Source organism: Colletes latitarsis, chromosome 8 (genome assembly GCF_051014445.1).
Source record: "Colletes latitarsis isolate SP2378_abdomen chromosome 8, iyColLati1, whole genome shotgun sequence".
Lineage (NCBI taxonomy): Eukaryota > Metazoa > Arthropoda > Insecta > Hymenoptera > Colletidae > Colletes > Colletes latitarsis.
The window spans coordinates 31089862-31112704 of record NC_135141.1 but is presented as its reverse complement, the minus strand read 5'-3'; the positions used below and the strand labels follow the sequence as shown (position 1 = coordinate 31112704).

Here is a 22843-nt window from a genome sequence, read left to right as displayed (position 1 = left end):
CCAAGTACTTGCTCGTTTTACCGACGGTTCCCTGGTAACGTTTCGAAACGGTGGCAAACATCGAGTTTCGATAATTCTTGTCAAACACTAGACAAGCCTGTATTTAAAGAGGATCGATGAACACAGTGCATTTCAGTGGTTAAATCGAGAAGGGGGCAACGACCGTCTTGTTTACTTTGCTGGTAAGTCGAACGTTTACCGTTTATCGATGTTGGTCGAGCATCGAGAATTTAGGTCGATTGTTCGGTAAACGATCTCGCCGGTTATTTTTGGTAATGTCTAACCGGTTGCATTTATCGAAGGAAACGTGGGATGATGGATATCGAATTCAGGAGAAAGTTTTGCGAAAATCATCGTGTTAAAATTCTTTATTTAAAACGATTTACATGCTACTCGTGTTACACTTATACTTCACATAATGTATCAACCGCAAAATAGCCGCCGGTGTTACGCCTGAGATTCGACTGGCTGCAGCGATCTAGTAAGTAGAAACAATGATACACATATATCGTACGAAGAGCAATAATAATCAAACTTACCGTGTACGGTTGCAATTCAGAGAGCTTCTGCCTTTCTTCTATGGATAAGCACAAACGAGGCCTGCATCGATAGTAAAGTCAACTGTTATGGTCAATAGATATCGACGACTTCCATTCCGAATAATTACACTTACATGTTATAGTCGATGTCTGGAGGTATCGTCATCTGTTCGTTCTTGCGAATTTCATCGACCTCTTGCTGTTGTTCCGCGATGTAATACTCATAAGTCGCTTCTATCTAGAAGATCAATTGATTGGTCATAACAATCAACGACGAATCTGTACTGATTTACCGATATTACTCGTAATAAGATACGACTATGGTCTTATGCGTTTCTAACGGGAACGAACTTATTCATAGGGTTTAATACACTTAAAATCTTATATTGCTCTTTGACGAAACCTATTCTAGAATATGGCAGCATAATTTGGTCTCCTTATTACAAAACATACATTGAGAACATTGAGAGAGTTCAACACAAATTTCTTCGTCTTGTTGCTAGGCATAGTGAGAGTCCCATGTCTCTTGAATCACATAATTATGATGACATATTTTGTGTTGAACGACTACTCAATTGTTTCCTTAGTATGTACCATTTGACTATGTAAAACCCACATTTGTAGTTCCTTACATATTACATCTTTGTACTACAGGGTTTAATCCCGTTAATAAATGAATAATAATGTTTGCGAACCTGTAACCTCCGAGCGATGTTGGAGTCGTCGGCGAGGTAACCAAAACGATCGGGAAACGCCGAGATTAACGTATCAACGGTCACAGAATTATCCGCTAGACTCAACATGTCGAAGGCACTTTTCACGTTAATGTTTCTAGTCGGTCGAAGTTTTAGTAATTTTCGCCACTGACTGCTCGATCGTAATTCGCGTTTGCATAAATCTATGCTGTCTTTTAATTTTGATAAAACTTCCTCGGTCTTTGCCATTCTTTTCTCGGCTACGCAACCGGTTTCGTATCCCTTTCGTGTGAGCCTATCGTCGGCGTTGTCCGATCGCAGACTCATTCGAAATTCCGCTCGGCTAGTGAACATTCTGTAGGGCTCGTTCGTCCCTTGGGTAGTGAGATCGTCGATAAGGACACCGATATAGCCCTCGGTTCGGCTTATTATCAATGGTTTCCTTTTAAGAACCTAGGTGCTGAACGTTTTAAAAGACCCGTGCGAGTAACGTGTAAAATCGATGAATCGATCGGTCGATAAATACCTTAGCTGCAGCATTAGCGCCTGCCACGATACCCTGTGCAGCTGCCTCTTCGTAGCCGGTGGTACCATTTATCTGTCCAGCTAGAAACAATCCTGGAATCTTTTTTGTTTCCAATTTGACAGTCAGTTCTCTGGGATCTATATAATCGTACTCGACACCGTAGCCAGGCGTTACTGCACAGAAAATGATACAGATTCTACCAAAGTTGATTGAACGCTTCAGAGAAAATTATAGAAAAAATACTTACACATTTTAGCATTTTCTAATCCGGGGATACATCTAATAAGCTCCTCTTGTTTCTCGGCGGGAAGCGTACACGACAATCCGGATGGATATATTATAGGAGAGTCCAAGCCTTCTGGTTCTAGCCAAATATGGTGTCGAGTTGCCGCGAATTTTAAAACTTTGCTTTCTATGCTCGGACAGTACCGTGGACCTGTTAGTTCCTCCGTTACGTGCAAATTGCAATGCAAGTTATCCTTTACTATTTTCACGACCGCTTCGTTTGTTAATGTACTGTGACAATTTAGCTGTTTTTCTGCTGGTATCCAAACGGTGTCGTTCATAAACGAGAAAGGCGTAGGTACTTTGTCTGGCAACTGTACTGTACATTTAGAAAAATCTATAGTAGATCGCTCCAATCTCGGCGGTGTCCCTAAAATGATCCAGGGCAGTGTTATAAATTTGTTGTCACATCCAAGTACAAAAAGAGCTTAAAAAGTAACACAATTACCAGTCTTTAATCTTCCAATTCTAAATCCCACTCTTTCCAAGGTATTGGCTAGACCAATGCTTGGTTCGTCGCCTAGTCTACCAGCAGGCCTCTTCTCCAAGCCAATATTAATTTGACCCTTCAGAAAGGTACCTGTTGTTATAACAACTGCTTCACTGTGTATCTTTGTTCCATCCTCTGCAACACGATTCCTTCAAAAATTGTAATTTTTCCAAAATGATTATATAATTTAATTAGACAATAGAAACAGGCATACTTAGAATTATTCCATTGCAACTTGATGTATCTCCCTGTACAATTAGATCCTCGACAGACGATTCCCAAATTTGTAGACCAGGTGTGTTGAAAAGTTCTTCCTGAAGATGTCTTTTGTATAAACTACGATCGATCTGTGCTCTGTACCCCCATACAGCCGGTCCTTTGCACTTATTTAATACAAGATAATGAATTCCAGACAAGTCACATATACGGCAACAAACTCCATCCAAAGCATCAACTTCTCTCATGAGATGTCCTTTGCCAATTCCACCAAACGACGGATTACATGACATTTCTCCTATTGTACTTTTCTTGTGGGTAACCAATAAAGTCTTGGCACCCATTCTAGCAGCAGCTGTACAAGCTTCTGTGCCAGCATGACCACCGCCAACAACAATCACATCAAATTTGTGCTGATCAGTGTTAGACGATCCATTCCTTACTAACCAACGAAACTTTTGTCTATAATTTCTACCGATTCGTTTGAAACTCATTTTCACTTTTACAACGATTATAGGTTATATGTATTGAAAGTTATTTTTAAGAAGCAAATTGTACATACATCGTACAGAATAGTTTAATGCTTGGACTGACAATCTACTTACATAGAGACTGGACAGTAAAATAACACACCTACTTAGCAGTAACCGGATGGAGTAACACCATCATGTGGTTGCACCGTAGACACTTCACTCCACTTTCTCACACTATGTCAGATCACGCGTACGTGAGCTCGTAGAGTTTCGGAGAGCGACAAAGGCAAACTGACGCATGCCCTCTTTCTCGATTCACCGAAGCTGCCCGAAGTAATTTCGGACCGTCTCGTGGGAGTCGAGAGAGAAAGGCTCGCATTTGCCTTCTCGCTCTTGATCAACAGAAATCCGACCTTACGTCAACGACATAAAATTTTGTTTTATTATTCCTATGTATCAGCGTACATATGTATGTACATTATTAATACAATTGAGTAACAATAAATAACAGAATGAATTTAACTACAGGCCCACGACAATTACTGAACCCTGCAAATCACTCCTGGTTTCTATTTGCCTCTGATGGCCTCTGATGACCAGTGCTGACAAAAGTAGAGAACTCCTGACGACTTTTGAGACCATATAGCAACTATTACTGACTGCTCCTGATTACTGCTGGCCTCTGCTGACCACCGCTTTTATTTCTGACAACGCATAACGATTACAACTTGCTACTGCTTGCCCCTGCTGGTCTCTGCATGCCTCTGCATCCCTCTGCTGGCCTCTACTGACCACTGCTGATCAAGGCTGGTATTTCTGACAATGTATAACGATTAATACTTGCTTGTGCTTGCCCCTCTAAGTCTCTGCTTGCATTTATAGATCTCTGCTTGCTTCTGCATGCCTCTGCTGGTCTCTACTGACCACTGCTGACCGTCGCTTATATTTCTGACAACGTATAACGATTACAACTGTGTACTGCCAGCCTCTTCCACCCCCTTCCAGCCTCTGCTGGCCACCGCTTTTATTTCTGACAACGCATAACGATTGCAACTTGCTACTGCTTGCCCCTGCTGGTCTCTGCATGCCTCTGCATCCCTCTGCTGGCCTCTACTGACCACTGCTGATCAAGGCTGGTATTTCTGACAGTGTATAACGATTAATACTTGCTTGTGCTTGCCCCTCTAAGTCTCTGATTGCCTTTATAGATCTCTGCTTGCCTCTGCATGCCTCTGCTGGCCTCTACTGACCACTGCTGACCGTCGCTTATATTTCTGACAACGTATAACGATTACAACTGTGTACTGCCAGCCTCTTCCACCCCCTTCCAGCCTCTGCTGACCACCGCTTATATTTCTAACAACGCATAACGATTACTACTGACTTCTGTCTGCCTCTGCTGACCGCTGCTGACCACTCCTGATACTTCTGACAACGTATAACGATTACAACTGTGTACTAGCAGCCTCCCCAAGCCTCTCCCAGCCTCTGCTGACCACTCCTGATGCTTCTGACAACGTATAACGATTACAACTTGCTCCTGCCTGCCCCTGCTGGACTCTGCTAGCCTCTGCTGACCACAGCTGACCACCCCTGATGCCTCTGACAACGTATAACGATTACAACTTGCTACTGTTGTAAATCTATGGCAATAAATAATATAATTGCAAAGAATTGTACGTGTTCTCGTCACTTTTACCTTTCTTTTCCTCTCCCCATTATTCCCTTAGTTATAAGAAACCGTTTCTCTACTTAAAACTGGAATTCCAAAGTGACCGGAGCGTTTTTTGAAATGCCGGTGACCTTGACCCACTTTCGAAACTGGGTCAAGGCCAAATCCGGATTCCCAAAGCGCCCGGAATTTTTCTAAAATTTCGAATGGCCTTGACCTACTTTCGAAATTGGGTCAAGGCCATCCGGATTTCCAAAGCGCCCGGAATTTTTCTAAGATTCGAATGGCCTTGACCTACTTTCGAAATTGGGTCAAGGCCATCCGGATTTCCAAGTCGGCCCGAAGATTTCTAAAATTTCGAATGGCCTTGACCTACTTTCGAAATTGGGTCAAGGCCATCCGGATTTCCAAGTCGGCCGGAAGATTTCTGAAATTTCGAATGGCCTTGACCTACTTTCGAAATTGGGTCAAGGCCATCCGGATTTCCAAGTCGGCCGGAAGATTTCTGAAATTTCAAATGGCCTTGACCTACTTTCGAAATTGGGTCAAGGCCATCCAGATTTCCAAGTCGGCCCGAAAATTTCTAAAATTTCGAATGGCCTTGACCTACTTTCGAAATTGGGTCAAGGCCATCCGGATTTCCAAAGCGCCCGGAATTTTTCTAAGATTCGAATGGCCTTGACCCACTTTCGAAATTGGGTCAAGGCCATCCGGATTTTCGAAGCGGCCGGAATTTTTCTAAGATTCGAATGGCCTTGACCCACTTTCGAAACTGGGCCAAGGTCAAGGTCAAATTCAGATTTACAAAGTTTCCGGAACATTTCTAAAATGCTGGTGCACTTGCGAAGAAGGTGGTACGCATCTTATAGGTAAGAGAATGATTTGGAGAGGAAAAGGACGGTAAAAAATGATGAGAACACATAGAATACTTTAAAATTATATCATTTATTGTCATAGATTTACATTATACAAAACTTTAATACGTATAAACATATTATATTATATTACATCATGTCACAAGTTGTCAGTAACGGCCAGCAGTGGTCAGCAGCGGTCAGCAGCGGTCAGCAGAGGCCAACGGAGGTCAGCAGAGGCATGCAGAGGCATGCAGAAGCAAGTAGAGTCCAGCAGGGGCAAGCAGTAACAAGTAGAAATCGTTATACGTTGTCGGAAGCATTAGGGGTGGTCAGCTGTGGTCAGCAGAGGCTAGCAGAGTCCAGCAGGGGCAGGCAGGAGCAAGTTGTAATCGTTATACGTTGTCAGAAGCATCAGGGGTGGTCAGCAGAGGCTGGGAGAGGCTGGTTGTGCAGTTGTAATCGTTATACGTTGTCAGAAGTATCAGGAGTGGTCAGCAGCGGTCAGCAGAGGCAGACAGAAGTCAGTAGTAATCGTTATGCGTTGTTAGAAATATAAGCGGTGGCCAGCAGAGGCTGGAAGAGGGTGGAAGAGGCTGGCAGTACACAGTTGTAATCGTTATACGTTGTCAGAAATATAAGCGACGGTCAGCAGTGGTCAGTAGAGGCTAGCAGAGGCATGCAGAGGCAAGCAGAGATCTATAAATGCAAGCAGGGACTTAGAGGGGCAAGCACAAGCAAGTATTAATCGTTATACACTGTCAGAAATACCAGCCTTGATCAGCAGTGGTCAGTAGAGGCCAGCAGAGGCATGCAGAGGCAAGCAGAGTCCAGCAGGGGCAGGCAGTAGCAAGTTGTAATCGTTATGCGTTGTTAGAAATATAAGCGGTGGCCAGCAGAGGCTGGAAGAGGGTGGAAGAGGCTGGTAGTACACAGTTGTAATCGTTATACGTTGTCAAAAATATAAGCGACGGTCAGCAGTGGTCAGTAGGTGCCAGCAGAGGCAAGCAGAGATCTATAAATGCAAGCACAGACTTAGAGGGGCAAGCAGAGACTTGTAGGGGCATGCAGTAGTAAGTATTAATCGTTATACATTGTCGAAAATACCAGCAGTGGTCAGTAGAGACCAGCAGAGGGATGCAGAGGCATGCAGAAACCAGCAGGGGCAAGCAGTAGCAAGTTGTAATCGTTATGCGTTGTTAGAAATATAAGCGGTGGCCAGCAGAGGCTGGAAGAGGGTGGAAGAGGCTGGCAGTACACAGTTGTAATCGTTAAACGTTGTCAGAAATATAAGCGACGGTCAGCAGTGGTCAGTAGAGGCTAGCAGAGGCATGCAGAGATCTATAAATGCAAGCAGGGACTTAGAGGGGCAAGCACTAACAAGTATTAATCATTATACATTGTCAGAAATACCAGCAGTGGTCAGTAGAGGCCAGCAAAGGCATGCAGAGGCATGCAGAGGCATGCAGAGACCAGCAGGGGCAAGCAGTATCAAGTTGTAATCATTGTACATTGTCAGAAGCATCAGGGGTGGTCAGCAGTGGTCAGCAGAGGGTGGCAGAGACTGGCAGTAGCAAGTTGTAATTGCTATACATTGTCAGTAGTATATGGACTGGTCAGCAACGGTCAGGAGAGGCCAGCAAAGGCTGGCAGAAGTTAGTAATAATCATTATACGTTGTCAGAAATATAAGCAGCGGTCAGCAATGGTCAGTAGAGGCCAGCAGAGGCATGCAGAGGCAAGCAGAGATCTACAAAGGCAATGTGAGACTTAGATGGGCAAGCACTAGCAAGTATTAATTGTTATATATTGTCTAAAATACCAGCAGTGAACAGCAGTGAGCAGTAGAAGCTAGCCGAGGCATGCAGTTTTCCACTTTTGTCACCACTGGTCATCGGAGGCCAGCAGCGGCAAATAGAAACCACGAGTTGTGTGCACAGTTCATTAATTGCAGTGGTTAACTTTGATTACAGTTGCTTTCATGTGTCTGCAATTAAATTCATTCAGTTATTTACTTACACTCAATTGTATTAACGCCAAAGGACCAAACTTATCTAAAAACAGTCTTATTCCTGTCAGAACACACTGCTAACCTAACCTCGACACTACACTCTTATTCCTAGTCTCTACGTTTCTTCGAGCAAATACACGGTTTCACATCTCGTCAAGCGTAATACACATTAACATGAGATTATATGTACGTCAGTCTAATTAATAAACACTGTCTAATTATTCCTGAAGACACCGGTAACGCGTGCTTGACACTGCACCACGTATTCTTAGTTTCTACGTTTCCTTGAGTAAATACACGGTTTCACAACACGTCAAACATAATATACATTAACTTGAGACTATATGTACCTCAATCTAATTAATAAACAGCGTCTAAAGCTTCTTACCATTGTAATAACTGCAAGTAATGTCCACAGAAATGACAGCATCTTGCCCATTTGAAAGTGTGACCCATTGGTGGTACATGATTTGCAGGGTCATCTACGGCGAAACGTCCAAGTTTGTCGTGGAATAGTTCCCTATTTTCAACTATAGATGGCGCCTATTTTTCGACCTCAAACCCCCTGGTGCTAAAACGCCCAAGTTTGTCGTCGAATAATTCGTTACCCTCAACGCTAGATGGCGCTTATTTACCGACCTCACGCCCTCTGGTGCTAAAACGCCCAAGTTTGTCGTGGAATAGTTTCTCTTGTTCACGCTAGATGGATTTCTCGACAAACTTGGGCGTTTTAGCACCAGAGGGCTTGATGTCGGTAAATAAGCGCCATCTAGCGTTGAAGGTAACGAAGTATTCGACGACAAACTTGGGCGTTTTAGCACCAGGGGGTTTGAGGTCGAAAAATGAGCGCCATCTAGCGTTAAATATAACGAACTATTCCACGCAAAACTTCAGCGTTATGATGGGTCACCGATGGGTCACACTTTCTTTAACTTATGCAACTTGAAAATTGGATCATTTTTATGGTTTTTCTCACTTTACGTGATCAAGGAACAATTTTTGCAATATTTTTACAATGTCTACATATTCTTTACTAAAATACGCGTTGTTTGCCTTTTGAAACATTAAAATCCTCCAATCCGTTCAGAAGTTATGATGTTTTAAAGATACGCATGATCTTTCAGGGAAACATTATATTTTTGATAATGAATTTTTTTCTCGAGAGTGAGTAGGATTTTGGGGGTGTATGTATTCACCAAAAATGATTGTAATTGACCCTCGCAACCGAAAATAATTTTTTCAAAGTAATTAAAAATTTTTTTGTAAGGTTTACTCGTATATCTCGTCTATGGTTATATTAGCAGCAAAGTAACGCTACATATCTTCGCGATCGAACGAGATTTAGTGTCGAGAATAATGAACTATTTTTTGATAAACTTACCTCGTTCAGATAATATCTAGTACGATCGTTGAAACAGAAAAGACAGTTTCTTCGTGTCGGGTCAATGGAAGGGGTATTGCACAAGGTTTCGTAATATTAAAATAATTTAACTGTATAATTCGATAGACAGTAACATGGTTGACACGAATGACGTAATGCCACATCGAAGTTGTATTTGTATCGATTGCCGGTTGACGAAATCTAGTAACGATCGAGAACGACGTTGTTCCGTTGGAGTCGTAATGTTCGCGACAGACATCGCTGTCCGCCATTGTTCATAGACGATAACGAAAGTACGTGGTAAATTACAAACCAAGGGAACGATTAATCGGCTAAACGGTTCGTCCGCGAACATCAACCCGGCGCACTTTCACACGTTTCGGCGGCTTATAAATATTAATACGAACGGTACAACAAGAAACTTTCGCTGGTACTACATTTCAATAGCCTACACTCCGATATTTGATGGTCCTAGTCTACTTTATAAACGTAGAAAAAAAAAAGAAGAAAGAAACATACAGAACGAAAGGAACGCCAAGGGTTTCCTTTGGCTGGTGACCAGTAAGTACCACATGCGAAAAGTCATCGCTCCTCTTCACTCCAATGTAGAATACGACGAAAGTCATTTATCATAATACACGATACACTATAAAGATTCATTTTCCACGTTAATCTCGATTATTCGTTCGTTGCTGTTAACAATACGTAAACGAGTCGCGCGTCTTATCACGAAAAGGAGATTCCATCGCGCCTCGTCGTTTTCTTCTGCCTTCTTTTCACCGTTCACGGTTATCACACAACATGTAACTTCGTCATTCTACGTTCCTAACACTGGCCGTTGGTCGAAATTGTACAGAAATTGTTCATCGTGCCTTCGACGATTTCCATTTGGTCGCGAGCGATAAAAGGGAGAAACGAAACGGAATTAATTACGAACAGTTACATGGCGTTTCGACGAGGGCAACGTGGTTGCGTCCCGAAAGAGTAAAAGGCGAATCACGTGAAGTAACTAAGCCGTTATTTACACGGTCCCCGTTCGAGTTAAACGTCTACCGTTTAAAATATACAGCGACAGAGAGACAGAGACGAATAGATTAACGATTATCGCGGTGTTGCATCGGTTGCCACGTGGATCGAGATTCTGACGCGTACGCTCGACCGAGACTTAATCTTAAACTAGAAAGATCTTCGTATTCCCTGGTTCCGCGTTGGGTTACCGGTTCGCTGTCCTCGGAATTCACCCGGGAACAGTCGGAACCACAAGAAAGTACGTTCGCTTTGACGCTCGTCGGCTAGCATTCCGTTACGAACTGGCTTCCGAAAGCGTCGTTAGACGTTACAGAAATTGTACAGGTTCAAGGTCCGCGAGTCTAGGGATAGATGTAACCGTGGTCACGCGTTTGGGGTGTTGGTGGTTTCCTCCTCGTTGCTCAGTTCTATCAGCTTCTCCAGGGAGAACTGGCGCGCTCTGGCCGCCCACACTTCCCCGTTCGCCAGCACCCTGCAAGAACAACAAAGTCGGTTGGTCCGTGACGACACTGGCTTCTCTACAGGGGATTCAACGAGGGATAGTAAAATGACAACCCAACAAGCTACCCCACAATTATTAACCGTTTATTCGCGGGTGTGGGTCACACGTAGCCACGCAATAATTTGAACACGCGGCTACGTCTTCGCCAGACTGCCCTATTACACGGTCTCTTACGGTCATTTTGCTTAACGCTCTCTTCCTTATATACAGCCTTACCCTAATAGCAAAGGGAGAGAAAAAGAGGTAGGACAGAAAGACGGAAAAACGAAACTGGAAAAGTTTAGCTGGAGTGAAAGAGGATGATAAAAGTCAAGAGGAGGCGAAACCTCGGAGGAAAACAGGCGTCTCGTACGGCTCTGGTCGCCGAGTGTTTAACAGGACGACCAGGCACGAGACTCTGGAAAAACTGGAAAAATAGAAAGCCTTTCCATTCCCATTCATACTCTGGCAAGGGCTACATACGTATCCCTTTCTTGGTTGACCGACTGGCGAATAACGTACCGTCTCGTATTTTCGCTAACCAGCCTGTCCGGCGCTCCATAGATCGGCGGATTAGCATAAGGATCATAGCCGAGGACAGAAAGCATCGGCGCGATGTCAGGCATCTCTCTGACTACGTCGTCCGGAATGTGGCCAACCCACTTGGTCAGTGCCTCCAAGTTAACCGGCTTTATGATCTGGTCCGACGATCTCTCGACCCTGCAATTCCAAAAATGTAGTCGAATATTAGCCGTCTACGTGCACAAAACCTGTCTATTCGAGATTGTCTACTCTATAGCTAATTAACAAAGGCATGGAAGATACCAAGCGACCGGATCAACTCGAATTTCTAACTTTTAATCGACGGCTGCTTTCTTACTTGCTGAGTGGCACGCCGCCCGGTTTGTTAATGAATTCCTCGTGATGCATGACAGACTCGTTCCAAGGAACGTCCAGGAAGTTCAAGATTTTCTTCATCCACTGGCGCGGGTGCAGCACCAACTGCTCGTAAGGGACCATCAGACATTTCTCCGATCCTATTTCCTTGCACTGTCCGTACATTATGGATATCGCGTGATTCCACTTGATCAGCGATTGTCGATAGGACGACAAGTCGAACCCGGTTATGGTAACCTAAAAGACGATACAATATCAGTGGTTTTCAAATGTATCTATAAGCGGTAATATTCGTAGAATATACTTCCAAGGATTCGTACTTTCAATGAGTCTAATGGAAATATATCAACGTGCTGAATCTCTTCGTAAGGAATTATTAAGAGATCTCTAACAGGGGTAACATCGGTTACAAAATGGAGTCGATGTAGTCGAGGAAAGCGGTCGATTTACATAAATTTACACAATTCGCGTTTACGTTTCGATCCTTTCGAGAGAATCGTCCGATTCTCGCGTTCTTTTCTCTTCCCGTTCGTCCCGGACGTCGTTTTAATATTTGCGAACGAGGCGGGGATACATTTGCATGCATCAAAGCGGCGCAGCGGCGGCAGCCTCTGCTCGAATGCTTCGATCGGGCATACATACCTTTCTAGAGATAATGGAATGCACGGTGGCACGGCCGTCGCGGATCATGAAGATAAACTTGGCATTTGGAAAGAGATCGAGAATGTAAGAGCCCATCTTGAGAGTGAGGGGATCCTTGTTGCACAACCTCGGAGCAGGTTCCGCGTGTCGCGCGATGATCTCCAGGCAGAACGCAGCTATCGCGCTGTCCATCACCTGGGCAAATCGTTCATTTCTTCGTTAATATCGTCATCTTTCCATACGCACGCGATCAATGTTAACGATCGATCGATATCTGCGTTGCAAAACCCTGCTGAAAGCGAATAATTACGTTTACAGTTCCTCGATCGAAATTCATTACAAATGTCTCTGCAACGACAGAAAGATATTTATCAGCCTTACTGTGCACTGATACGTTTACGAAATGAAGCAAACGTGCTGACATAACCTTAAAATTAATGTTGCATCGACGGTGACACTAGTAACGACGAACTTCTTTAGCATCTAACGAAAGAAGGCGATTGCGAGCCTTTCGAGAACAAATTTTGGAGGGAAAATTAAAATATTCCAAATCTTTCTGGAAAAATTATTTTCAGTTGCAGGGATGGATTACAATAATTTTTGGTTAATAGACGTACCCCCGAAATCCTACGCATTTTCGAGAAAAAAATTCCAATAGGTGGAAAAATTTTGGAGGGAAAATAAAAATATTCCAAATCTTTCTGGAAAAATTATTTTCGGATGCGGGAGTCAATTATAACAATTTTTGGTCAATAGACATACCTCCGAAATCCTACGCATTTTCGAGAAAAAAATTCCAATAGGTGGAAAAATTTTGGAGGGAAAATAAAAATATTCCAAATCTTTCTGGAAAAATTATTTTCGGATGCGGGAGTCAATTATAACAATTTTTGGTCAATAGACATACCTCCGAAATCCTACGCATTTTCGAGAAAAAAATTCCAATAGGTAGACAAGTTTTAGAGGGAAAATTAAAATATTCCAAATCTTTCTGGAAAAATTATTTTCGGATGCGGGGGTCAATTATAACAATTTTTGGTCAATAGACATATCCCCGAAATCCTACGCGTTTTCGAGAAAAAAATTCCAATAGGTAGACAAGTTTTGGAGGGAAAATTAAAATATACCAAATCTTTCTGGAAAAATTATTTTCAGTTGCAGGGGTCGATTACAATCATTTTTGGTCAATAGACATACCCCCAAAATCCTACGCGTTTTCGAGAAAAAAATTCCAATAGGTAGACAAACTTTTCGACGAAAATTAAAATATTTCAAATCTTTCTGGAAAAAATATTTTCGGTTGCGGAGGTCAAATACAAACATTTTTGGTTAATAGACATACCCCCGAAATCCTATGCGTTTTCGAGAAAAAAATTCCAATAGGTAGACAAACTTTTCGACGAAAATTAAAATATTCCAAATCTTTCTGGAAAAAATATTTTCGGTTGCAGAGGTCAAATACAAACATTTTTGGTCAATAGACATACCCCCGAAATCCTATGCGTTTTCGAGAAAAAAATTCCAATAGGTAGAAAAATTTTGGCGGGAAAATTAAAATATTTCGAATCGTTCTAAAAAAAATATTTTCGGTTGCGGAGGTCAAATACAAACATTTTTGGTCAATAGACATACCCCCGAAAACCTACGCATTTTCGAGAAAAAAATTCCAATAGGTAGAAAAATTTTGGAGGGAAAATTAAAATATTTCAAATCTTTCTAGAAAAATTATTTTCGGTTGCAAGAGTCGATTACAATCATCTTTTGTCATTACACATACCCCCGAAATCCTACGCATTTTCGAGAAAAAAATTCTTTACCAAAAATATAACGTGAGGTTAGAAATGTTTCCCTGAAAGATCATGCTTATGTTTCAAATATCATAACTTCTGATCAAATCGAAGGATTTTAATGTTTCAAGAGGCAAACAACACGTATTTTGGTGTAGAATATGTAGAAATTTCAAGACTAATTGGGAAGTTATTCCTTAATTACGTGATGTGACAATAACCCCATGAAAATGGTCCAATTTTCAAACGGGCATAACTCATACAATAGTTAATGGATTTCATTTAAATTTAGTCTGGAAGTAGTGCCATAACTTCGTTAAACGCTAAGGAAATTCATCGTCACTAGTGTCACCGTCACTGCACTCAATTATGCCAAATCTGGCCACACTGCACACGGTTCCTACTGTGTCGAGCAATGTGAGGTTAGGTGATTTCACCTACGTGTCCACGTCAATTCTACTTTATATATCGTATTTTTGTTTTATGTGCAATTAAGAACGTTACAAATGGTTCGGTTTAATTTAAAAATATAATCTTAAACATGTTCTGTGATAAACTAAAATATAACCTACAAGATTTCGCAATGTATGTATTAAGAATTCAAATAAAAAATTAGGTTAGGTGCACGCGGAGATACAACGTGGCTGACAGAGGTGAAGAGTTTCGTTTCTACGAGCAAATATCGTGTTTCGTCTCGAGCATCGATTCTAATAATAATTAACCTTTTCAGGCTTGTTTAATCTACAGGTTCAAAGGTGAACTCGCCTCTTTGGAAATGCCAGCTTCGGATAGTCGCAGGTTCTCTCTTTCCGACTTGAGCCAATGCATCCTCATCTGAAGGATCCTCGGGATCACTCTGGTCTCTTGGCCGCACCTGTCCCGAAAAAAAAAAAAAACGATTCGCCAATGAGTTTCCCAGATATTCGATGGCCGGTATTTTACGCGGGATTGATCGATGATACTCGACCAGGAATCGTATCGGGCGATAATTGGCAATTTGTCCCGCGAATGGAACTCACCTGACATCGGGATGTGCATCGAGCATGGCGCGTACGAGAGTGGTGCCCGATCGTGGCACACCACCGATGAATATTAGCGGCATATAACGATCGTACGTGTACCTCTTGTGATCGAACGGGCCTACCACGTATTTCTGAAAATCAAAAATACGTCGTTCCATTAATAATTCGCTCTATCGTTGCATTTCTGGTCCTAGAAATCATACGTGAAACACGAGGGTCGTCTGACAAGTTTTGAGCCTAGCACAGACATATAAGTATTTTTCTGGTCAAATATAACTTTATAAGTAAGCTACTAAGCAAGCAATAAGCTAGTGAGCAAGCAAGTAAGCTACTAAGCAAGTAGTAAGCTAGTAAGCAAGCAATAAGCTACTAAGCAAGTAGTAAACTAGTAAGCAGTAAGTTAGCAAGCAAGCAGTAAGCTAATGAGCAAGCAATAAGCTACTAAAGCAAGCAAGCAATAAGCTAGTGAGCAAGCATGTAAGCTACTAAGCAAATAGTAAACTAGTAAGCAAACAGTAAGCTACTAAGCAAGTAGTAAGCTAGTAAGCAGTAAGCTAGCAAGCAAGCAGTAAGGTAGTAAGCAAGCAATAAGCTAGTGAGCAAGCAATAAGCTACTAAGCAAGTAGTAAACTAGTAAGCAAACAGTAAGCTAAGAAGCAGTAAGCTAGCAAGCAAGCAGTAAGCTAATGAGCAAGCAATAAGCTACTAAAGCAAGCAGTAAGGTAGTAAGCAAGCAAGCAATAAGCAAGGAATAAGCTAGTGAGCAAGCATGTAAGCTACTAAGCAAGCAATAAGCTAGTGAGCAAGCAGTAAGCTACTAAGCAAGTAATAAACTAGTAAGCAAACAGTAAGCTAAGAAGCAATAAGCTAGCAAGCGAGCAGTAAGCTAATGAGCAAGCAATAAACTACTAAAGCAAGCAGTAAGGTAGTAAGCAAGCAAGCAATAAGCAAGCAATAAGCTAGTGAGCAAGCATGTAAGCTACTAAGCAAATAGTAAACTAGTAAGCAAACAGTAAGCTACTAAGCAAGTAGTAAACTAAGAAGCAGTAAGCTATCAAGCAAGCAGTAAGCTAGCAAGCGAGCAGTAAGCTAATGAGCAAGCAATAAACTACTAAAGCAAGCAGTAAGGTAGTAAGCAAGCAAGCAATAAGCAAGCAATAAGCTAGTGAGCAAGCATGTAAGCTACTAAGCAAATAGTAAACTAGTAAGCAAACAGTAAGCAACAACTGAGCGTCCAAAATTGCTGAAATTTTCACAGACAATTGTCAAAGCATTACACTATCGTACTACCAAAATGGCTTTCGTATCGAGGCTCAAAACATTTCAGATGACTCTCGTCAAAGTGCAGTTCTTATATCCGATTCTGTCTGCAAGATCGATGGTAACAAAGTTGGGATCGTACACGTCGAAGAATAATGTAAACGTCGACGATCTATTTGTATTCCAGCAAGTTTCGCTCCTGTAATTTCGTTTTATGCAAAACGAGTTGCCTAGCTGGAAAAGTTTTATGAAGGATGTAATGGACAAAGAGACGAAAATCCGGGAAATTTCTACGCCGGGATGGCTGCTCGTTAATAACAACAATCGGTATTGGCGGAGTACTGACGAGGATCGAAAGTTTCCGCAAGCTACGTACGGGAGAACATTTTGTTGAACGATTCTTAGAAAATTATAGACTGCGTTACGAGCAACTTGTACCGTAGCGGTGATCCGGCTTGATTAAACTTCAATTACGAAGAAGTTTCCGCCCGTCCTATAATATCGCCTAACGAACGAACTCGGACGAAAATACTTGGGACGAGTCGAAAGGGTAGCGGGAGGATCGATAATGCTTTGGACTTTGTACGTTAAGATCGCGGCGTACCTTTCGATGATTCGATCGAAGGAAAGTTTTAAACAAGAAAAATTTTAAACAACTTCCTAGCAATTACAAACTTCTGCGAACGACGTTTCGTTGGGTTCCTTGGAATCGACTTTCTTTTCTCATCTGGCTCTCCTCCGTTTCGTGTTTAGTTTATACGGTCGGGTAAATTTCAATTGAATTATCACCCGTGGTTCTTGCCGTTAACTGCAAAAGAAACCGTAGAACTCGTTGCTATTATTTTCATCTCGGTGACTTTGGAATCGAACCGCCCCGCAATATTTTCTGTATAATGTAAATTTTAACGAACTCCCGTTGGTCTTGTTCGCGGAAACTTATTATGAGTTCAATTTAAAATGTTATAGAGACTTTCGGTGGAAGAAAAAAATCGGAATAGATGGGATGCCCGAGCGCATTGGCCTCGTCAAAGGCCACCCCCACGGGTCAAAGTTCTTATTCGAGCCAGTAACAGATATGGCGTATATTCCATCGCGGATTTGTATCTTTTTCATAGCGTTTATATTGGAATAATCGCCTCTGCTAGAACGCCTTACCTCTTCCACAGGACCCCCAAATAATTAAATCAGTGGAATTACAATATTTATAATTTTTCGGAGACAAAGTACTCTAAGGGAGATTCGTGTAAATAAAAGGGGAGCCCAGGGGTTGCACAGTGGTGGCGTCTAATAAGACGGAAACGCAAAAAATTTTCCGGTCTTGTTTCTGTTCAACCCCGATAGAAAAAGTGGGGAGCTTTCAGCGCGAAAAGGCAGTGAAATTAAACGCGCGTGCGACGTTCGGGGCAACACAGCCGTTGTAAAAAAAAATACGTCTCGTAATTAGCATTTTTTTTACGCGTGAAAATAATGCACGCCTCTCCGTGTCTGCCGCTTTTTTTTTTTATTCCTTTGTGCCCTTGCGCGCGCGCGCGGGCCAGCGAATAAACCCCCGGCGGCTGAAATTCTACTCTCGCGATTTATGCCGCGAGAATCCTAATAAAAACCGATAATTAACGTTCTAATTAGCGGGCTCTGTTGCTTTATTTGTTGCAACGTTCGGGGGCCCCCCCAAGACTGTGTAAAATTAATCAATCGCGATCGAGTTTGAAACTTCGGCGCGTTGCTTCTTTTTAGAGGTGGCGACTCGCCATTTTTTGGCCGAGAAATTTCAACCACCGGCGCGCGAAATGAGCCCTCGTTTCGAGAATAAAGGCCGCGTTGCCGGGGTAGACGTCGTCGTTGGCGACGAAGGTGGGGGATGTAAAAAAGAAAATACATTTCGCAATTAGCATTCCAACGTGTAACGCGACGGGGGTTGGCTTCGCCGCTCATGGTGGCTGGTCGCAGAGTCTACCCACCTCTTCGTTCTCTTTTGCTTTTAGTCAGAGGCGCGCGGAGAAAAGTACGCGTGAAAATCAACCGACGCGATTTATGTTGCTCGAAGGGGTGAACCTGACAGAAACTCGTTTCTCTTCCGCTCGCGCGTTGTCGACAGGACCCTGAGCAAATACAAGCTCCTGTTTCGAGCTTGCACGTATTCACGCGTGTCGTCTCGTCTTGTCTCTCGTTTGTTTTCCCCCCTGTAAGCTCCGTCGCTTCTCGTGCTCGCCGCCAGAGGGACCGTTCCTCTCGCAAGCACTCGACTAAGACAGGTGCTGCTGGGATACCTAGGATTCTATCTGATCCCCAATTGCTATGATTCCGGGACTTTCAGGTTTTTATAATTAATACCGATCTTATATTATTTTCGAATTATCGTCGTAGGTAAAGTCTCCGTTTCTGTAGACATTAAAAAATGACGCTCTCCATCATCCCAGGATCGGGGCACATCTGTTTTCCATCGCTGCCACTATCGCGACGGAAGAGAAACGAGAAAGCGATGAAATTCTCGGAAGAAAAATAGATCTTATCGTCGTAAACGTAATATTTCTCTTGCCATTTTCCCCCCTCCAAGACTCCGCCGTTTGTTCTTTGGACTACTCGAGACCTTTACGGCGGGAATTACGGACGAGGAATATCCACCGGAAGTGCTCTTCAATTTTAACGAAACTTCGAGGGAACCTTTTAAGAGATTACCGTCTAAATTACCCGCGAACCTTAGAAATTATTGCGTATATAGGGAAGTAGTTCAAACAAATTTCTGTTTGCAAGCTCTTTGAGAGTTTTCTGTGATGCACGAGTCCAACTACTTTTTTTCAAATCGATTATTCGACGTTTAATTTGGGACCAGAAGGGGTAAATCTGTGTTCGTGTCTAATTACTTCATCGATGGGGATATTAAGTAATCGAACAGAATGGGTCCAAAGAAACGAATTAAGAAAGATTTTTCGGTGGCTGAACATCTTCAGAGAGCTTTTTCAACCCTGCTAACCGTCCATTAAATCGAGGGGACGCGTCCTTCCGCGCGTCTCATCGATCACTCTACAGGCGTAAAAGTCACGGCGGGAGAAGTTTCGCACCGATAACCAGGGTCGATTAATCGGTCACGGAGGCGAATCAGGTCGCTCGAAAGTTAAGAACCCCGCAATTATGACAAAGCAATTGGTCGGATAAATCCGTGTCGCGATCTGATCGCGACTTCCCGACCGCGGAGCCAATTTTCTTCTCCGATTCCTGGTTAAAGCCTCGAGACAGACTTCTCCGGGCTCGTTTCGATGAAAAATCGACTATTTTCAGCGAGAGGAACGCTCGAGAATGAGAACGATAACTGAAATATCTGACTCGAAGGCGATGCCTATCCTTTCGCGGCTAATCCCGACGAACAAAAATCCAATTTCAAAGTTTCTAAAGAAATTCCTTGGTCTCCCACGCACTTGGAACGAGTTCCCAGCAAGCGTCCCGCGATTGTTCTCATAAGTTATGCATAGAGACGCGTGGCTGTCGAAGCTTGGACGACGGGAAATTAAAATGCATCGTCGATGGTTCTCTGTTTTGTTTCCGCCTCTTCCCGTTCGATCGATCTCGCGTCTCGTCATCGTGTCTCTCGTCCACGGTAATTAATCGTTTCCACAATGGCGCGCCGCTGAGTGGATGCGATTAAAACTTTTATGATTTTCACGAAGATCAAAGTTAGCTCGGTATAAATAGCAAAAATTATTTTTGGGCTCGGTTGTCCGAGTAATCGAGTTTCAAAATTCCATGTACAATGTACAAACTACACGCAGAAAGAATAAAAGGATGGAGTTTGTTATTAATTAAAGAACTGCCTCGTTCTCGTATCCACAACTGTGTTTGGCAAATGTGATTTCATCTTTCGAGAATCGATTCTGACAATGTTAATTTATAGTAAACGATTCTGAGGCGCAACGAGCGAACTTTGGTCCACTGAAGTCGATGTTTTTTTCCAGTTTGTTGAATCTTAAACATCTTCGACGCCCATAGAACGCCTTCTACACGCAGAGATTAAGGTATCCCCCTTGCCCCGCGTCGAAAAAGAAGAAAGTACCCGCGAAAGGATGCCGAGGAGGAAGTTTCTGAACCGGCGATAAGGAACTTTATACGAGCCTCGTCCGACGTCACTGAATCATAATGGAATTTTCCAACAAATAAAGCAAGCGGATAAAAACTTTCGTAAACTTAATTGTCGCCGTCGACGTTGAGGATGGTCAGACAAGGGAATAAGTAGAAAGGGAACAACTGGGGACGGCAGTTTGTTCGCGCGATAAAACGCCCGGTTTGCTCGGGCGTTGCTTTAATTGCGTCTCGCCTAATTCCGTACGGATCGCCATTGAAATTTTACCCGGAATCTCGCGAGACGTAGTTGGAACTACGCTTCCACGATCGAGCTAGTAGCTCGTTCCTCCGAGTTATCCGATAAGGGTCTTCTTGTTTCTTGCGTTATTCGCGTAGGCGCGAATTCTGCCCTCCCACGCGCTCCAGTAACAAAGTATTCAAACTTTAACGCGTTCACTGTCAAATAAAAATTTTAATTTTTAAAATTTGTCACGATACTCAATTTTTTAACCTTCCTAAAATCCACAAATCCTATCCGAATTTATTTCCCTCGACATCTCAACTTGAGAATTAATTTTTATTCGTATATGGATAACATAGCAGTCAAAGTGTCATCGTTCCAAGCTGGATTTTTTATTTCAGAAATCGACCAAAGAGTTGACCTTTTTTTTAAATTAAATCGCCTAGATCTGAATCTACTAAGAGGACTCGACTTCGATCCTGTGGATACTGTTATGTTCAACCCTTAAGTGGACTCTCAACTGAATTATTCAACTTAAATTGGTGAATGGAAATCAACCTTCCCTTAAAGCATTTAAAAAATATTGAACTAATGGAGGATTGCATAAATTTTGTAAAACTTGTAAACAGACTGCGAATCTTTATGCAAATAAATATTTTTATTGACAGAATTAATGGAATGGGAGTTTCGTAGAGTCGTCTCAACCCCTGTTGATGGACCATCAGAGTGCACCGTTAGGGTCAGGGGTGGTCTCATTATTTAATTCCTTGTTTCTAAAAATCTCCCAGTTTGAAATCGGGAGATTCGTAAATAACTGGCTCGATAAAATGCTCGCGACAGGACCGAGTAAATCGTCGCCAGACGCGTCGAGATTTAAAATCACACCCTTAAATTAGGAAACTATTTTCATCTCGCGACCGTGCCGCGCATTAATAACTTATTCTCACCCCTTTCGTTCACGGACTGTCGCCCGAAGCGGGGAAAGGGGGACGGACAAAACTAGTTGTAGTTTGTTCCGAAGCTCGCGTTCGCGTACAAATAGCTCATCGCGGACAGGGGGGAAAAAATTCTGATCTACGGTGGTCGGTCCAATTAATAGCGCGATAAAACTAGCCCAGGTTAAATTCCCTTGACAAACGCCGGCTTTTTTCGAAACGTCCAGCCTCGTATCTACGCTTATATTGCATAGTTCTGACATTCCTTGTATTTAACCCTTTTAACCCTTCCCTTCGATAACCTGCTATTAACTCGAGCACACTTTCTTACGAAACAGACAGTAAATACTCCAAGCAAACATATCTTTTTCATATTCTTTGCTTCTGTATTTTGCCCTATATAATCACTTTGAAATAATAATATCGTTATGCTTGCTCAGAGGGTACATCCAAATTCTTTGCAAAGGGTTACAAGCTTCGTGATTAATTTTTATTTCTTGGATACGTGAATCAAAGCAAACATATCTTTTTTTATATTCTTTGCTTCTGTATTTTGCCCTATACAATCACTTTTAAATAATAATATCGTTATGCTTGCTCAGAGGGTACATCCAAATTCTTTGCAAAGGGCTACAAGCTTCGTGATTAATTTTTATTTCTTGGATACGTGAATCAAAGCAAACATATCTTTTTTTATATTCTTTGCTTCTGTATTTTGCCCTATATAATCACTTTTAAATAATAATATCGTTATGCTTGCTCAGAGGGTACATCCAAATTCTTTGCAAAGGGCTACAAGCTTCGTGATTAATTTTTATTTCTCGGATACGTGAATCAAATTGTCCAAGAAGGACGAATGCTCACCTCTTTGGCGACCATCACGGCGGTGGGCACGTACTTCATGGATCCACAGATGATGCCCAGCTGGTAGAGGGCGAAGATCAGGAGAATCCCGACGAAGCAGATGATGGGCCCCTTCCGGCCGCCTCGAATCAACAGGAACGACATGTCGTCGTGACGAACGTCACTCGTGGTTAAGCGTTTCGGGGGGCCACGGGGATAACTCGAGGCCAAGGTTTCAGGGCCTCGTGTTTCCGGTTACGTCATTAGCTCATCGCACCTGTCCAACGAGAAAGAACTCAATTAAACGACAGGATCGATCGTAACGAGAGGTCTCAGATCTTTTAACCCCTTGTGTCTAATAACGCGTCTGACTCGTTACAACACATATTTACGTTCTTACATTTTCTCAAGACCATTCCTTGTACGCAGAAATTTAGACAAAATTAAATAGTACACGTTTGAAAAAATACCTTTGAAAATAAGGGGTTAAAGGACAGACGATTCTTGGAGTT

General features: G+C 42.5%; 2 protein-coding genes across 4 annotated transcripts in view; both read right to left on the bottom strand.

Moving 5' to 3' along the window:
• Positions 1 to 339: 339 nt before the first annotated feature.
• LOC143344264 (5-taurinomethyluridine-[tRNA] synthase subunit MTO1, mitochondrial) lies at positions 340 to 8161 on the bottom strand. 2 transcript variants are annotated; one of them, XM_076770134.1, is made up of 10 exons: positions 7769 to 8160; positions 3357 to 3637; positions 2750 to 3193; positions 2494 to 2670; positions 2008 to 2415; positions 1761 to 1933; positions 1235 to 1687; positions 674 to 777; positions 540 to 600; positions 340 to 478 (listed from the first exon to the last, which is right to left on the bottom strand). In XM_076770134.1, exons 3-10 carry the CDS (start codon positions 3093 to 3095, stop codon positions 383 to 385), a joined length of 1818 nt encoding a protein of 605 aa, XP_076626249.1. In that variant the 5' UTR covers positions 3096 to 3193; positions 3357 to 3637; positions 7769 to 8160; the 3' UTR covers positions 340 to 382. The 2 variants fall into 2 exon arrangements, with proteins under 2 accessions (XP_076626249.1, XP_076626247.1); XM_076770132.1 differs by having other exon boundaries at positions 2750 to 3637; positions 7769 to 8161.
• Positions 8162 to 9227: 1066 nt separating this feature from the next.
• Tpst (tyrosylprotein sulfotransferase) overlaps positions 9228 to 22843 on the bottom strand; it is a 179548-nt gene continuing 165932 nt past the window's right edge. For both annotated transcript variants that reach the window (XM_076771876.1, XM_076771877.1), the window contains 7 exons: positions 22353 to 22608; positions 14997 to 15130; positions 14743 to 14851; positions 12191 to 12385; positions 11532 to 11785; positions 11174 to 11371; positions 9228 to 10642 (listed from right to left, as the gene is read on the bottom strand). In XM_076771876.1, coding sequence (XP_076627991.1) covers positions 10534 to 10642; positions 11174 to 11371; positions 11532 to 11785; positions 12191 to 12385; positions 14743 to 14851; positions 14997 to 15130; positions 22353 to 22496 — 1143 coding nt within the window. In that variant the 5' untranslated portion in view covers positions 22497 to 22608 and the 3' untranslated portion in view covers positions 9228 to 10533. The remainder of the gene's footprint in view (positions 10643 to 11173; positions 11372 to 11531; positions 11786 to 12190; positions 12386 to 14742; positions 14852 to 14996; positions 15131 to 22352; positions 22609 to 22843) is intronic.